The sequence below is a fragment of the Ursus americanus genome, chromosome 23, assembly GCF_024610735.1.
Source record: "Ursus americanus isolate L20-20 chromosome 23, mUrsAme1.1.p, whole genome shotgun sequence".
Taxonomy (NCBI): Eukaryota; Metazoa; Chordata; class Mammalia; order Carnivora; family Ursidae; genus Ursus; species Ursus americanus.
In genome coordinates this window covers 468,277-485,900 of record NC_142149.1, presented here as the reverse complement: position 1 = coordinate 485,900, position 17,624 = coordinate 468,277, and the positions used below count along the sequence as shown (strand labels likewise).

At 47.2% G+C, this 17,624-nt stretch overlaps 1 protein-coding gene across 2 annotated transcripts in view; it reads left to right on the top strand.

The window, feature by feature from the left end:
* Nucleotides 1–521: 521 nt before the first annotated feature.
* Nucleotides 522–17,624, top strand: part of TBCD (tubulin folding cofactor D) — a 160,421-nt gene continuing 143,318 nt past the window's right edge. The window contains exons 1-6 of one of the 2 annotated variants that reach the window (XM_045774875.2): nt 522–848; nt 2,166–2,216; nt 10,206–10,303; nt 11,370–11,471; nt 12,866–13,012; nt 15,864–15,919. In XM_045774875.2, coding sequence (XP_045630831.2) covers nt 665–848; nt 2,166–2,216; nt 10,206–10,303; nt 11,370–11,471; nt 12,866–13,012; nt 15,864–15,919 — 638 coding nt within the window. In that variant the 5' untranslated portion in view covers nt 522–664. The remainder of the gene's footprint in view (nt 849–2,165; nt 2,217–10,205; nt 10,304–11,369; nt 11,472–12,865; nt 13,013–15,863; nt 15,920–17,624) is intronic. The other variant, XM_045774877.2, reaches the window with a different exon arrangement.

Genomic DNA, 17,624 nt, shown 5'->3' with positions numbered 1-17,624 from the left:
AGCGTCGCAGCACCAATGTTTGTGGGATGTGCGGTGCGACTGGCGCAGCAGCTCGAGCGTGCAGGGGGTCGGGGCCCGGGTCTCCTCCCGGGACTCCGGCCGCGACACCGCTCCCAGCGCGGGCCCCACCTACCCTGGCTCAGGCCCGCGCCCGCCCCCGCCCCGCCCCCAGGCTCCGTCCCCACCCCACCTCACCCGTGAGCTCAGGGCCGTCCCCCTCCGGCCCTATCCACAGGCTTAGACACCCCTTCCCGCTCCCCCGCCCCTCCCCGCCTTGCCCCCCACGGGCGCAGTTCCGCACCCCACCTGGGCTCCACCCACGAGCTCAGACCCCGCCCACCCCGCCGGCGCCATGGCCCCGCCCCCAGTCCGCGCAGCAGGCTCCGCCCTCCCGCGTCCCGGGCTTCGCCAGATCCAGGCTCTATTTACCCGGGCCCCGCCCCACAGGGCTCGGTACCGCCTCTGCGCTCATTATTTTGGCAGCCGGCGCGCTCCGTAGCGGGTCCGAGGCGCGAGGTCGGAGGTCGCGGGGCGGGGCCAGTGTCGGTAGCCGCCGCCTCTGCCCGAGCCGTTGTCCCTCAGCCTGCATCAGCCGGCGTTCCCTGTCCCCGTACTCGGGCGTGGCCGGGCTTCGAGTCCACGGGCGCGGTCTGGGACGCCGAGGATGGCCCTGGGCGAGGAGCCGGCCACGGGCGCGCCGGAGGACGGGGCGGAGGACGAGGCGCTGGCCCGCGGCGGCGCCCTCGAGGTGTTCGGCGAGAGCGCGGAGACTCGCGCGCTGCTCGGCCGCCTGCGGGCGGTGCTCGGCGACCGTGCGGCCCGGGAGGGCGCCTTGGAGCGGTTCCGAGGTGCGCGCGGGGCCCCGGCACGGTTGCCGTGTGTGCATGCTGTCGGGCTGGAGCTGCTGCTCTGCCCGAGAGCTTGCACCTGGAGCGCACCTGTGGGAGCCGTGCCCTCGTGCGCGGGCGGCCTCACCTGGCGGCGGAGGGGCGGTGGGCGCTCCCTCTCCCTGGCTTTGGAGGAGGGGTGCGGAGGGTTGGGCGTGGGGACCCCGGTGTGAACCTCCGCGGGGCGGCCGGGACTTCCAGTTCTGCCCCGCCGGGTTGCGAGAGCCAGCGAAGCACGGCTCCTCCGAGACGGCTGTGTGGACCGGGAGGCGGCGAGAGGAGGAGTCGCCGCGAACCCGCGTGCCGCAGACAAAGGCGCGGAGAGGGCGGGGGAGCAGATGGCCGTGCAGTCCGGGGACATGACCCCCGGCGCCCTGGGCCCTGCGAGGGGACCGGCGGGGAGCGCGCGGGACTAGTTACTGGCCAGTGTCCGTTCTCCGACTCCAGCCCCCGGAGAGTCAGCGGCGGGCGGCGCCCTGGGCACTTGTCTCTAATGACTGATGAGGGAGCGACTCCCCCGGATCCCAGAGTGGGATCGGAAGCGTTTTGTGACTCATTAAAACCATCTTTGTGGGCCCTTTCTGCTGAGGAAATTCTCGCCGAGTTTTGCCTTCCTAGGTTTGGGGTGACGACCCTCTGACTTTAGGGGAGGGGCACTGTGGCGGCAGACGGGACACAGCATGTGCTTTGCTGACACACCCGGGGTTAATTCTCACTTGCCATTTGGGCTAAGTGCTTCATTGCCCTTCTGGGTCTGTTTCTTTGGTTGTGGACTGGGGTTAGCAAGCCAGTATCTTGTGCACAGAACTGTTGTGGGGTGAGGGGGGTATCCAGGGGCCAGGGAGAGCCTGTCTTCCCATTCCAGGGAAGCTGGCAGGTGTGGAGGTGTGTGGCACAGAATATCTGCCCCAGGTGGAGTGGTCTTTGCATCTGATAGGAGCAGCGCCAGCTGCTGCAAGGAGCAGAAACCAGGCTGCCTGGGATGGAGGAGCGTGTGCTCTGAAGAGTTGGGGCCGGGGAGGTCTCAGTGCCTAGTATGCTCTGCAGAGGGAGGAGTGAAGGAGTGGAAGGTGTCTGTGTGTGATTGATGGTGGGGGGAGAGGAAGGTGTGCTGAGGAAGCGGAGGGCGTGGGGCTGGCAGCGGGGGTGGTGGGGGGCTGCTCCAGGTGGCCTGTGCTCTTAAGAGCCTCGAAATAGCAGTCAGGGGGAAAGTGAGGATTCCTGGGCCTTGTGTGCATATTTGCCTCAGTGATGTTATTTCTGTGTTTTTCTTTTTAGTAATAATGGACAGATACCAGGAGCAGCCTCATCTGTTGGATCCACACCTTGGTAAGAACAGAGGCTGATGATTTGTGTTTTGATCCTTCAGTTACAGATGATCACAAAGGCCTTGGTGTATGCTGTGTGTGTGTGTTTGTGTTTGTGTTTGCCAGCAGAGGGTATAGGGATGAAGTGCCCTGGCCTTATTTGTTAGGCCAGTTAATGCTAGTGGACTGTGATAGTCCTAGGAGTTCCAGATGTTGCCCTAGGCTGTGGGCAGATGTATTTGAGCTTCTGTCTTCCTTGCTGTTACTTAAGAGCCTCTTCTTTGCTCCTGTGTATTTTACTTTTTTATTTTATTTTATTTATTTTTTAAAGATTTTATTTATTTATTAGAGAGAGCACGAGCAGGGGCAGGGGTAGAGGGAGTAGCAGACTCTCTGTCGAGCAGGGAGCCCGATGCGGGGCTCGATCCCAGGACTCTGGGATCCTGACGTGAGCCAAAGGTAGACAGTTAACCAACTGAGCCATCCAGGCACCCTCATCGTGTGTGTTTTAATCTGTTTGTTTTCCAGGCACATTTTGTTAGAACCGAGTGCTTTACGGGGGGGAGGGGGGGTCACCATTTAATCCTCAGTGTCTGAGGATGCTGTGTAAATATATGATCTATGGTCATCCGTGTTTATAGATGGAGACAGGCTTAGGTTTTCTTAGCATAAGGGAAGTGGCTTTTTGGTTCTTTTGTTTCTCATTGTTTATTTTTGACCTGTTTCATACTGATAATTTTTTTTCTTTTCTCTGTCTGCAAAAGTAACACTCCTGGCAGTGAACTTAGGAAGGAGGAAGGTAGTGAGAGTAACTTAAATTGAAAGGCAGCACAGGGTGGGGGTTAGGTGCATGAGCCCCAGGCCAGACTGCCTGGATTTGCATCCCAGTGCCACCACTCAGCTGCTCTGGCCTGAGTTTCCTCACCTGTAAAATGGGGATTATTAGCACTACCCGCCCCACAGGGCTGTTGAAACTTCAAACGTTACCATACGAGGCATTAGGGATTAGCTTTAGCATACACATATGTGCCTTTTAAAAAGTGGGCTGGTGTCGTGTGTGCTGTTTTTTTTCCTTCAGGTAACCAGCAGGTTTTGTAGAAGGTAAGCTTTCTGAATTTTCACCTGTCTCAGGCAGAATAAATGCATTCCGTATGTGGTTGATAGCTTGGCTGGCTGAAGACGGAGGGCATGGTTCCCTCATCCACTGTTACCAAGTCCAAGTTTCTTTTTCAGGAGACCTTTTTTTGCTTTTTCTCTTATGCTGGGCATTAGCTGGACAATTTTAGCCTGAAGACTGATATCCTTTGGCATAGGGAACTTCGGTGTGTTATTGGTCATTTCTCGACTTCTGCTTTCTCTTTCTGGTGTTCCTGTGAATTGGTTGTTAAGTTTCCAGGAGTGATCCCTGGGTCGCTTAGCTTTTCCCACACCGTTTTGTTTTTTGATCTTTGTTTTGCACATGGAAGATGTTTTTGAATTTGTTTTGTCCATTGTTTTTACTACGTTAAGTTCTCTTTTCCTTGATTTGGTATTTTTCAAAGTCATCTTATGGGTCGGATGTTCGTGTCTGGGGAGCACATGGCTGGCTGCTGGGTCCTGGAGCCCTGTTGGGGAGCGTCCTGCTGTGGGCCTCCTAGCCTGGAGTGCCTACTCCTTGTTGGGTCAGGCGTTGATTGCATGGCTGTTGTTAGCTGCATCCTGGCTTCCTCTCGGACTTACTCTCTCCAGAGCACCTCTGTCCAGTAACACTTTGTGTGATGACGGAATGTTCTAGATCTGTGCTGTCTGATAAGGTCACCACTAGCCACATGGGATTGCTGAGCACTTGAAATATGGCTAGTATGACTAAAGAACTGAATTAAAAATTTTATTTGACTTAAATTAAAAAAAAAAAAAACCCAAATGTGGCTAATGGCTATGGTGTTCACCACTCTAGAGAGGTAAACCTCTGGTCTGCCTAAAATGGGCTGTGCCTGGGAGACCCTAGAGGACTCCTCCTGTTTTCAGCCCTCCCTGTGCCCTGCCCTGCCCTGGGCTGTTCCTGGCCCTCAGCTCTGACTCCTTGCTGGGCTGCTCCAGTTACCGTGGCTTTCCCTGCAGTTGTCCAGTTTCCAAGTCACAGCTGACTGTTGTTTTTTCTTCTCTGTGGATTTGTGTCACTTTATTTCCGTTTTACTGCATCTGGGGTGGTGGTGGTGAGGGTTACTGAGATAAGCATGTGGAATAATCTGCTTTTCTGGTCTCTATTCTTGTGGAATGGCTGTGCCATCTTTCTGAATCTCTTGGTCCTGTTCTGGCTGTTCTCTGCTCTTCCCCCAGTTCACCTCTTTCCTCTGGCATCAGCGTTTCTGTGTAATTTGGTCTTTTCATGTTACTGGTTCTGCCCATATTTGAGACCAAATGGATGTAGATGAGGGCTCCTCTGCTTCTATTTTATAAGTTGGAGTGTTTCCGGCTAAACCTCTCCTGAGAGGATTCTGTCAGGCAGTGTGGTGAATGGGTGGGCAGATTTTCTCTGCGAGCAGGTGAGTTGGTTGATTTCTCCACCACATTGAGCATGGGGGGATGTTCCAAATGGCAGAATGAAGCCTTTCCTTTATCTGGGGTGCTCATGTCTCCGGGGAATGCTTTACTTGCCCTGAGTGGTCTGTTTAGAGTTTTGCTCTGGGATGAAAGCTGCTTGTGCTCATGTGGTGAGGTATAACTTACATGCCATAGAGTTCACCCTTTTTTTTTTTTTTTAATAATACTTTTTTATTATATTATGTTAGTCACCATACAGTACATCCCTAGTTTTTGATGTAAAGTTCCATGATTCATTAGTTGCGTATAACACCCAGTGCACCATGCAATACGTGCCGTCCTTAATGCCCATCACCGGCCTATCCCATTCCCCCACCCCCCTCCCCTCTGAGGCCCTCAGTTTGTTTCTCAGAGTCCATAGTCTCTCATGTTTCATTCCCCCTTCTGTTTACCCCCCCTTCTTCTTCCCTTTCTTCTTCTACTGATCTTCCTACTTCTTATGTTCCATAAATGAGTGAAACCATAAGATAATTATCTTTCTCTGCTTGACTTATTTCGCTTAGCATTATCTCCTACACTCCCGTCCATGTTGCAGCAAATGTTGAGAACTCGTTCTTTCTGATAGCTGAGTAATATTCCATTGTATATATGGACCACATCTTCTTTTTTTTTTTTTTTTTAAAGATTTTATTTATTTATTCGACAGAGATAGAGACAGCCAGCGAGAGAGGGAACACAAGCAGGGGGAGTGGGAGAGGAAGAAGCAGGCTCACAGCAGAGGAGCCTGATGTGGGGCTCGATCCCATAACGCCGGGATCACGCCCTGAGCCGAAGGCAAACGCTTAACCGCTGTGCCACCCAGGCGCCCCTGGACCACATCTTCTTAATCCAGTCATCTGTTGAAGGGCATATTGGCTCCTTCCATGATTTAGCTATTATGGACAGTGCTGCTATGAACATTGGGGTGCATATGGCCCTTCTCTTCACTACGTCTGTATCTTTGGGGTAAACACCCAGCAGTGCAATGGCTGGATCATAGGGTAGCTCAATTTTTAACTTTTTAAGGTACCTCCACACTGTTATCCAAAGTGGCTGTACCAACTTGCATTCCCACCAACAATGTAAGAGGGATCCCCTTTCACCACATCCTCTCCAACATTTGTTGTTTCCTGCCTTGTCAATTTTTGCCATTCTAACTGGAGTAAGGTGGTATCTCAATGTGGTTTTGATTTGAATTTCCCTGATGGCTAATGATTTTGAACATTTTTTCATGTGTCTGTTAGCCATTTGTATGTCTTCATGGGAAAAGTGTCTGTTCATATCTTCTGCCCATTTTTTTTTTTTTAAGATTTTATTTATTTGACAGAGATAGAGACAGCCAGCAAGAGAGGTAACACAAGCAGGGGGAGTGGGAGAGGAAGAAGCAGGCTCCCAGCGGAGGAGCCTGATGTGGGGCTTGATCCCAGAATGCTGGGATCATGCCCTGAGCCAAAGGCAGACGCTTAACGACTGAGCCACCCAGGCGCCCCTCTTCTGCCCATTTTTTGGTTTGATTATTTGTTTCTCATGTATTGAGTTTGAGAAGTTTTTTGTAGATCTTGGATACACTACAGATAAAAGACTGGTATCCAAGATCTACAAAGTTCACCCTTTTATGTATATACTTAATTGGTTTTTAGTATATCACAGAGTTGTGCAGCCATCACCACTAATTTCCGAACATTTTATCACCCCTAGAAGAAGCCCATATCCCTCAGCAGTCACCCCCACTCTCCCTCCAGTTCCTGGCAACCACTAATCTGCTTTCTGTCTCTGGGTTTGTGTATTCTGAGCATTTCACGTAATGGAGTCGGACAATATGTGGACTTTTGTGACCGGCTTCTTTAACTGGGTGTAATGTTTAAAGTTTGTTGTGTAATAAAATACTTCACTAGCTTTTCAGTTTCTTTTGGGTTTTCAAAGCAGTAAATATATATTTTGTAAATAATGCTAGCTCGATCTCTTTATCTGTGGTTATACATTTTCATTCTTTAAAAAATGTTCAGGGTGCCTGGGTGGCTCAGTTGGTTAAGTGTCCAACTCTTGATCTCACCTCAGGTCTTGATCTCAGGGTTGTGAGGTCAAGTCCCATGTTGGGCTCCACGCTGGGTGGAGCCTATTTTAAAAAAAAAAAAAAGTTCAAAGTTACCTTTGTTGAGGGGCACCTGAGTGGTACATTTGGGTAAGTGACCAACTGTTGGTTTCCGCTCAGGTCTTAATCTCAGAGTTGTGAGATCAAGCTCTGTGTTGGGCTCCACACTCAGCGGGGAGTCTGCTTGAGTTTCTCTGTCCCTCTCCCTCTGCCCCTCCCGCTTGGGCTCTCTCTTGTATGCTGTCTTTCTGAAGATAAATAAGTAAATCTTAAAAAAAAAAAAAATAGGGGGAGGGGCAGAGGGAGAGAGAAGCTCAAGCAGACTTCATGCTGAGCTTGGAACTGGTCGCGGGGCTCGATCTCACCACCCAGAGATCATGACTTGAGCGGAAATCAAGAGTCGGATGCTTCACTGACTGAGCCACTCAGGCACCCAAGTCTAATATTCATGTATTTACCATTTCCATCTTTATTCTTTGCTTTCTATAGATTGTAGTTTCTTTCTGGTCTCATTTGTTTTTTGCTTGAAGAACTTACCATTTTTTTTAGTGCAGATTTACTGGTGATGAATTCTTTCAGCTTTTGATATTTTGTTTCACGTCGCTTTTGAGAGATTTTACTGATTATAGAACTCTAGGGTGACAGTGTTTTCTTTCAGCATTTTATTTTTTATTTTTATTTTTTTAAAGATTTTATTTATTTATATGACAGAGATAGAGACAGCCAGCGAGAGAGGGAACACAAGCAGGGGGAGTGGGAGAGGAAGAAGCAGGCTCATAGCGGAGGAGCCTGATGTGGGGCTCGATCCCGTAACGCCGGGATCACGCCCTGAGCCGAAGGCAGACGCTTAACCGCTGTGCCACCCAGGCGCCCCTCTTTCAGCATTTTAAAAGCTATGGTCCTATCGCCTTTGGCTTGTGTTTGTTTTGACAAGAGGTCTGTCTTTATTCTTCTCTTTGTTTCTCCATGTAATGTGGGCTTTTTTCTCTGGCAGTTGGTAGAATTTTCTTTTTATTGCTGGTTTTCAGCAATTTGATTATGACATGCCATGGTGTAATTTTCTTTCCATTTATCCTGCTTGAGTTTGTTGAACCTTTTGGATTAATAGGTTTACAATTTTCATCAAATTTGGAATAATTTTGGCTACTATTTCTATACATATTTCTCTGCCCTTGCCTCATTCCTCTCCCCTTGGGACACAGGTTACCCATGTGTTGCTCACTTGACACTGCTGCACGTGGTGCTGAGGCTGCTTGGTGTTTTAGCCCTCCCCACCCCCCCCCCCCCATAGTGTAGAAGTGTAGTTACTGCGTCTTTAAGGTCTCTGATCTTCTCTTCTGCAGTATGTAATCTGTTAATCTCATTTCGTTGCTTTTTCACTTCAGATCTTATTTTTCCAGCTCTTGAAGTTGATTGTGTTAGTAGCTTCATTCCTTGCCTCCTATTGTTCATGTTTTCGTTTACATCCTTGAGCGTGTTTTAGTGTTTATAGTATTTATGATGCTTGCTCTAAAGCTTATATCTTCTTTGGGGAATTTCTATGAACTGATTTTCCCCGTTAGGGGTCTCAGTAACTTTAGACAGCTGTATGTCTTGTAAGTTTTGAGTGGATGATGGGCACTGTGATTATTACTGTGTTGGTGGTCTTAAATTTTCTGTCTGTAAAAGAGTGCTCAAATTTGCTAGGCTGCGTGGTTAGTTGTAAATCATTTGTATCCTTTCGATCCTATTAAAGCCTTGTTAGCGCAGGTCTTGCTTTTTCTCTAGTTTTTCTCTAATTTAGCCTTACTACTTAAGGAAATACTGCTCTGGAGTGTCTGCTGGTTGCTCTGGGTGCTCAGCAAGGACTCTACTCTGGCTTGATGGAATTTGAATGTTGGTCCCATGTCTGCTGGAAACTCGGCCTCAGTGCTTTTTGGTAGTTGTTCTTACCTGGCCTTGTGGACTCCTCCCATGCTTGTGAACATTCAGCCAACGACTTAAGGGGACCTCTGTAGACTTCTGGAGCTCCTTCTCTGCATACCTTCCTCTTTATTACTCTGCCCTGCAGATTTCAGCTGACTTAGCCTTCTTGAACCTCAGTCTCTGCTCTCTTTGAGTCCTCCCCTCCCTGTGCTGAGTTCTAAAAATTACCTCCCTGCAAACAGCCTGGGCAGCTGTAGATCCCAGTTGTTCCCCCCTCCCCCCGTCGGTTTGTTACCTTGCAATGCCTGTTGTTCCAGTGTCTGAAAATATATTTGTAACATATATATTTTTTAAAATTTATTGATTTTTTAAAAAAGACTATTTATTTATTTGACAGAGATAGAGACAGCCAGTGAGAGAGGGAACACAAGCAGGGGGAGTGGGAGAGGAAGAAGCAGGCTCACAGCGGAGGAGCCTGATGTGGGGCTCGATCCCATAACGCTGGGATCACGCCCTAAGCCGAAGGCAGACGCTTAACGACTGCGCCACCCAGGCGCCCCTGAAAATATATTTGTAACATATTTGTCTCGTTCTCTAATTTTTGGTGATAGAGCAATTCCATATAAGTTATTCCTTTATAACTGGAGGTGGAAACCCTTTTTTTCTGCCTTATTACGTTGGTTAGAATGCGCTCATCACTAAATCACAGTAATTGTAGGAGGTATCTTCTGTAAAGCATGGTATTGGATATTAGGCATTAGAATAATTTTAAAAAATAAGAATATTTTTCCTGCATTTTATTTTATTTCACTTTATTTTAGAGAGAGAGAGATTGCATGTGCATGAATAGTGGGGGGAGGGGCAGTGGGAGAGGGAGAAAGAGAATCTTTTTTTTTTTTTTTTTTAAAGATTTTATTTATTTATTTGACAGAGATAGAGACAGCCAGAGAGAGAGGGAACACAAGCAGGGGGAGTGGGAGAGGAAGAAGCAGGCTTTCAGCGGAGGAGCCGGATGTGGGGCTCGAACCCAGAATGCCGGGATGCCGGGATCACGCCCTGAGCTGAAGGCAGACGCTTAACGACTGAGCCACTCAGGCGCCCCGAGAAAGAGAATCTTAAGCAGATTCCCTGCCAGTGCGGAGCCCAACATTGTGCTGGATCTTAAAACCATGATTTGAGCTGAAATTAAGAGTCGGATGCTTAACTGACTGAGCCACCCATGTATCCTCTCCTGTGTTTTAGAAGCGAGGATGGATGTTGTATTAATTTTGTTCTTTTAGAAACTGTTATGGTGAAAATGTTTTTCTTCTTTTGCTCTATTGATACTTGGAGCATATAGGCTTACTAATATTGAATCATTTACATTTATAAATAAAGTTTATTTTTTGGCATTTTGTTTTAATATATTAATGTTTAATTTGTACTAAATGTTTTACACATGTTTTTGTCTAGAGTGGATGATGAACTTGTTGTTGGATATAGTACAAGATAAGACCTCTCCAGCTGACCTCATACATCTAGCTTTCAAGTTTCTTTACATCATCACCAAGGTAACATTTACATAGCACTTTCTTAAAGACCAGGTCCAGAAATTACTGTCCAAATGTCATTTTTCAGGAAAGATGGTTCTCACACAGAAGTTGTGGGTTTCATTCTTTCTCTTTCTACCATATGTTGGGGATCAGATGTTAGTGATAGTGATCCGTGGGTCCTTTGGCTGAAACCCTGTCTGAGATATTTAGCATCTTGCATTTGAATAGATCAAGTAGCACCTAGCTAGAAAGGAAGTGGAGGAGGGAAAGGGAGGAGAGAGAGGGAGAGAGATAGATGACTAATTCAGAAGAGCTTTTTTCAAGGAAAAAATGGACAAGCTTGGTGAAAATGGAAGTTATACGGCTTTTCAAACTTTAATGTGCAGGTGAATTTCCTGGGGATCTTGTTCACAAGGCAGATTCTGAGTAAGTGGGTTTGGGGTGGGACCTGATATTCTGCATTCTTAGAGACTCCCAGGTGATATCCCTGTGCTGGCTACAAACGTAACCAATTGCAGTTTTGACCATGGGCGTGACTCAGAGCCATCTCTGGGTGGGTTTGTGGCGCTACGCAATATAGTGGTGCCTGCTGTGTGGTGAAGAGAGGACCTTGGTCAGAGAGAGGGCCCCATGGGTGGGCTGCCCATGTGCATACTTCTCTGTGGCTCAGTTGAATGAGTGCAGGGCCTCTCCTGAAGGCGTAGTACCACTGCATTTATGGAAGCCGTAATGAATTTGGGGGCCTTTGAGGTTTTTGAGGACTCATTCCCTCCTGAGTGTCAGAGGGCAATTGTATAAACAAGGTAGAAGGAAAACTTTTTAGTTTGTAACATATCTATATTTCTGATGAAGTATATATAATATGTGTTAAGTTGGGACAGAACATATTTATGAAAAGATGTAAGAAGCAAAGATAGCTTTCCTATTTATTCTTAACAAGTTGTATCACAGCAATACGGCATAATTCTCTTCTGATCATTGGGTGCAATAGGTGGTGATCTTTGATGGTAGAGGAAAAAGATAATTTTGCTACTTTCTGTGTTTTCTAATTATGTAATAATTCAGTGTCTCTTTAATCTGATAGGTTCGAGGATATAAAACGTTTCTTCGTTTGTTTCCTCATGAAGTAGCTGACGTGCAGCCTGTGTTGGATATGTTTACAAATCAGAATCCTAGAGACCATGAAGTGAGTGTCTTTTTTCTCCTTTTCAGTCCCAGCCTCATCTCTCCTTCTTTCTTCCCTTGTTTGCTTCACTCCTGACTGGCAGTTTTATCTTCCTGTTTCCTTCAATTTTATCTTATGCTGTTTTATATCCCTCTCTCTCTTTTCTTTTATTCTTTTGGCTTTTTCTGTTATTATGTTACTTTATTTCCCTTTAAAATATGCTCTTTATAAAGAAAAAAAATATGCCTACATACGGTGTGGTGATAATCTTCCAGATTTTTAAAAATTGAAATATAACTATTTTGGGGGTCTCCAGGATCACCCCCAGGTTTGATGATTCTCTGGGATGACTGTAAGACTCTGCATGTAGTTGTTCTTATGGTTGTGACTCATTAGTAGCAAAATCAGCAAAGGGAAAAGGCATGTGGGGTGAAGTTTGGAGGACACCAGAAGTAAGCTTCCAGGGTCTTCTCCCAGTTGGGTCACACAGGGCACTTGTAAGTCTCCCTGGCACTGAGTTATGATGACACATACGAAGTGTTGTCTACCAGGGAAGATCATAGAGACCAGTGTGCAGGAGTTTCTTGGGGACTGGTCACGTGGGTACTTTGCCGAGCATGGACTGAAATGCCATACGCCCAGAAGGAAAGCAGGTTTTGACATAAGCGACATGGTTTGTACAAATAGTCCAGGCATAGAGTCCCCCTTCTCAGGGAATGGTGGGAAGCCTCCTGAAATCTAAGTTCGCAGATGCCCACTGCTGGCCAGCCTTGTTAGCAGGCCTTTCCCAGGAGTCAGATTGCTGCGGGAGTATTCTTTTGCACAGTGTGGGTTCAGAGGAGCACACAGATCATTACTGCACCACCAGTGAGTTGTCTCTGTGAATGTGCCCAATTTCAGTTGAAGACGTGGGGGATTATTTCCCTAGCTCTCCTCTGCTTCTCGTGCCCCTGATGGGTGATTCCAGGGCCAAAGTAGAGTCTTGTTTTGTGACTACCTAAAATAAGGACACTTCTCTTTGACTGGACATTGAGAATATTTTTTTTATTCTTAAGTCTTCTGTTTTCTGTCTTATTATCTGTTTTTCACTTTCTCAAAATGCCGATTGTGTGTTGAAGGGTGCCAGTAAAGAGAAGCCATTATACTGATATATGGTGATTTTTTCTTTGTTTTGCTGTTTCTTTCATTTGACAGGGTTGCTAGCTGTCTATGACAGGGGTGTGTGTGGTGGGGTACAGTAGAGACACAGGAGGGGCTCATGATGGTCTGTACTCCAGGCTCTGAGGTGGATGGCATCCGAAGGGCCTGTGGTGGGGATTGAGTGGGCAGGGAGGGCAGGGAGGACTGTGAGTGGGGCATGCGGGTTACCTCTGTCCTTTATACTGGAGTCATTTTACTCTGATTTAACTTCCTAGACTTGGGAGACCCGCTACATGCTTTTACTGTGGCTCTCTGTGACCTGCCTGATCCCTTTTGATTTTTCACGCCTCGACGGGAGCCTCCTCACTCAACCTGGGCAGACGCGAATGTCCATAATGGACCGTATTCTCCAAATAGCAGAGGTAGGTGTGGTCATGCAGATCAGTAGCTGCTAACTAGCATTCTCTTTCATTCTCACGCTGTCTTTATGTTAGAGTTCAGTCAGGTACGCCTTTGACATTAATGTTTCTTCAACTGCTGTTACTGATTTTCAGTAGGGTAAAATTTCATTTCACGACCTGTTTTGAAAATGTGATGATTCATATAAGGGAAAGGATGAATTACTTAGCAAATCTCCTTTCTTTGTAGGTAGTGCAAATACTCTGTTAAGCATCATAATGACCTATAAGAGATTTTAGGGGGGCAGTTGTAAGAGAAAATAAAGGTCCATCTTAAATTTGATTTTTAATTTTTAATGTTATGTAAATAATACATGATCAGCATAGAAAAATTAGAAAGTAAAGCAAAGCAAGAATGATATTAAATCGAAGTCCCTCAAATTCTAGTGCCAAGAAATAATAACACTTGTATATTTTTTCAAACTTTTTGTGATGCTATAATTTGTTTATATGCATAATATTTGCATTACCCCAAACTTGAGTGGTTTAACACAACACACATTTATCATCTCACGGTTTCTGTGGGTCAGGAATCTCGGTGTGACTTTGCAGGGCAATCTGCATCACAGTCTCCCTGGCTGTAGTCAAGGCTCACCGGAACAGGTTCTGCCTCCGTGTCGTCATGGCAGTTGGCTGAAGCCAGACCCTTGAGGGTGTTGGACCAAGGGCTTTAGTTCTTTGTTGGCTGTTCCTTGCCATGTGGCCCCCTCGGCGTGGCAGCATATTCTCTTGAAACTGGCAAGGGGCAGGGTCTGCTAGCGAGACAGAAGTCACAATAATGTGTCACCAGATCACAGAAGTGACCTCCCAGCCCTTGCCAAATTCTCTTGGTTAGAAGCCTGTCACTGTGTCCAACCCAGACAGGAGGGATTACACAGGATGTGAGCAGCGATCAGGCATTCATCGAGTACTTGCTCTGTGCCAGACACTATTCTAATCATCTTCTGTGTAGTGACTCACATAATCCTACTTAATGAGGCAGTTAACTCAAAAATTTTATTTATTTTAGAGTGAGAGAGAGAGAGTGCATGAGCCAGGGTGGGGGGTGGGGAAAGGGAGAAACAGACTTTCCACTGAGCAAGGACCCCGATGTGGGGCTTGATCCTGGGACCCTGGGATCATGACCTGAGCCAAAGGCAGACGCTTAACCACTTGAGCCACCCAGGCGCCTGTTTTTTAAATAAATTTTTTTTTTTTAAGATTTATTTATTAGAATGCGCGTGTACGTGGCAGTGGGGGGCAAAGGAGAGAGAGAATCTCAAGCAGACTCCAGGCCCAGTCAGTGCTCACGACCCTGAGATCATGACCTGAGCTGAAATCAAGAGTTGGACACTCAACTGATGGAGCCACCTGGGCGCCCCTTAAAGACTTTTTTTTTTAATAATTAAGAAATATTAAAAAAATTTTTTTTAAGTAATGTCTACAGCCAGTGTGGGGCTCGAACACACAACCCCACCACGTTCCACCAACTGAGCCAGCTAGGTGCCCTGAGAGTTAACTCTTTTTATCCTCATTTTACTGAGGGGACGATAGTCAAAAAGAAAGAAAAAGTAACATAGCTGGTTCACTTTATCATAAATGGTAGAGCCAAATTTGAAGCCCGGCAGTTTGGGTCCTGTTCCTGTGGTGCTCACCACACTCCCTGCTGCCCATGCGCATGCGCCCTTGGTGTCCTGCTGCTCTGGGAGCTGCTTTTTCCCTGGCAGTGTATGCTGAATGTCTTATTATGTCAGTGAGTGCATGTCTTCTCAAAATCTTTAAGAGACAAGGTGCTCCATCTGAACCCCAATTTTAAAAATATTCTCTTGGGGCACCTGGGTGGCATAGTTGGTGAGTGTCTGACTCTTGGTTTTGGCTCAGGTTGTGAGCTCACGGTCGTGGGATCCAGCCCCATGTTGGGCTCTGTGCTGTCTGCTTGAGATTCTCTCTCTCCCTCTGCCGCGCCCCCCGCCCATGCACGGGTCACATGCACGCACTCTCTCTCAAATAAATAAATCTTTAAAAAAAATTCTCTTATAGATAGACATTTAGTTTTGTTCTGGTTGTGTTCTATGAGAAGTAGTACGGTGATGAACCACCTTTACATACCCTTTGTGTATTTGTCTTGTAAATGGGACTGCCAGGTGAGTGGCTGTACATTTCTAAAGGTTTGGCACTGGATATATGATTGTCCCCCAGAGAAAAGATCTTTCGTATATGTATCATTTGGAAAAAAGTTAGTGAAGATGTGAATTGGAAACTTCTTAAGGCAAGCCTCCAAAGAAAAGCTAGTCATTTGTTTTAACCCTGGGTCCTTTTCTGTTTGAGTGGGGCCTCCTAAGTGTTCTGCACACTAACATGTTGACAGGTCCCTTTTTAAAGATTGATTGATTTATTTTAGAGAGCGAGAGCAGGGCGGGGGAGGATGAGCGGGAGGAGGAGCAGAGGCAGAGGGAGAGAATCTCAAGCCGACTCCCTGCTGAGTCAGACACTCAGGACTGAGCCACCAGGTGCCCCTGCGATTCTGTGTTACAGTTGGGTGACACATTTGTGTTTCATTTTTCTGCTGTTTTTACGCATGTCTAATTCAGGGGGTCCGGGCACATGCCATGTGCAACGGGGCACCTGCCAGGTGGTGAGCACAGCATTCAGCAGCTGCTGGCAACTGCAGGTCGAGTTTAGGGATGGTTTGTGCCGCTTTGGAATTTGGCTTCTGCCTGGAAGCTTCATGGGCTGGCTTCTCCGGGAGCTGCTGCGTGCGGAACTGGCTGGTGAGTGGGTCCCAGAAATTTATATGGTGTGTGTAACAGTGCCTGTCCTTGATCTTTTCTTCTAGGCCTACTTGGTTGTCAGTGACAAGGCCCGAGATGCAGCTGCTGTCCTTGTGTCCAAGTAAGTACCTGTTGGCCCCCTCACAGCTGTGTTGGTTGCTGTGTGACTGGTGTGTTCCCAGAGGGTTTGTCTTACATATTTTTTTGCATTCCCTGTGTTTCTGTTACCTTGGAGGAGGACACTGGGCTGATGGGCCTGGGGAGGTCTTTCCTACTGCCCAGTACTTGTGTCTTTCTTTGAGGGAGCATCGGCTCTGTTTGGCTTCAGGAGGCCTCTGAAGCTTAGAGTGCTGGGCTAGGGGCTCATGGAGGTCCCCTGACGGGCCCATCAGAGCGCAGATTTAGAACAGGTGTAATAGTTATACCTGGGGCAAGACCTCACCTTTGGGGTGGTGGCAGTTAGATGAGTCTTTAAAGGTCACTTCGATAGCCGTTGACGCTGTGGTTTATGCAGATCATGAGCTTGATTGGGTCATTGTGGCTTGGGATAAAAATCCCCAAACATTCTCTGTTGACTGAAAAACAGGCTGTGCCTCAAACACGTCAACAGGGCTTTGTCTGATGAGCTTGGGAGCTGACCCAAACAGTGGCCCTGGTGTCTGAAAAATGCCGAAGACGTGCGTGAGAGCTGTGTGTACTTGTTTCATGAAATGAGAGAACGGAAGGAAGCAGTTCTTCTACATTAATCTTTTGTAGGACATGTAACTTAAAATAAGTGTGTAGAGTAAATAAATTAGAAAATTTGGTTTTCCCCCACTCTACATTTGTGAAAGTTGAAAATGGGCCGTAAAAACTTTTGGATATTTTGATTGGGAAAATGGGCAACACCTTGTTCAGGGTCCCCTTATACTTAGGTGTGCAGCCATGACCTTCCACAAAGTGGTAAGAGAAGCCCTTAATTTGTAGGGCAGTGGGCACTGGACGAGGCGTTCGTGCAGGCCCTCGCTGCTCCATAGGGTGGAGCTGGAATGGGAGAGCTGACTTCAGGAGTGAGGGGGAACACGAGAGCATTGCTTCACCAGGGGGAGGGAGATACTCACTGGACAGAGGTTTCTTGTGATTTAAAAAAATGAGTTTCTTTTTAATTATAAGAGTAATGATATGTTTTGGAAAATAAAGAAAAGTATAAAGTACAAAATCCACATGTACCTTCATCCCCCAGAGATGTAACTGCTCCTGCCTTTTGTCCTGCCGCTGTCCGCAGGTGCGCGCCGTCTGCGGGTGCGCCACTGTCTGTGGGCGCGCGCTGTCCGCGGGCGTGTTGGTGCACGTGCTTGTCATACCAGGTGCCAGCAGATGGCCTGGAGCTGTATTCAGTCTTTTTCTAAAACATGATTATGGTGTGAATATTTTATTGTTTCTCCAGTCCCCTTTTGGACACATAGACTGCTGCCCTGCAACTTGTTAGTGAAGTCAGTGTCCTCGTGAACGTTTTACGTAAAACTTTGTACCGTTCTGATTGATTCTTAGAGATGAATTCCTGGAAGTGGAATGGACATTTTAGGGGTTTTACATGCAATTACTGGAAAGGTTATCTTTTCTCCGTATTTACCAGTACTGTGTGCGATCCTAATGTGTTTGCCAAATTTATTAAATGAAAAATTTTTATTATTTTTTATTACCAGCAGTACTGCGGGTTTGGTAGAGTTATGCTGAGTTGGACTTTGTGGAGCACTGTGTCTTTGGGGGCTGGGGAGGTGAAGCCCTAAACCTTCGTTCCTTCCCTGATGTCCTCCAGGAAAGGTGACCTGGGAACAGAGCCAACC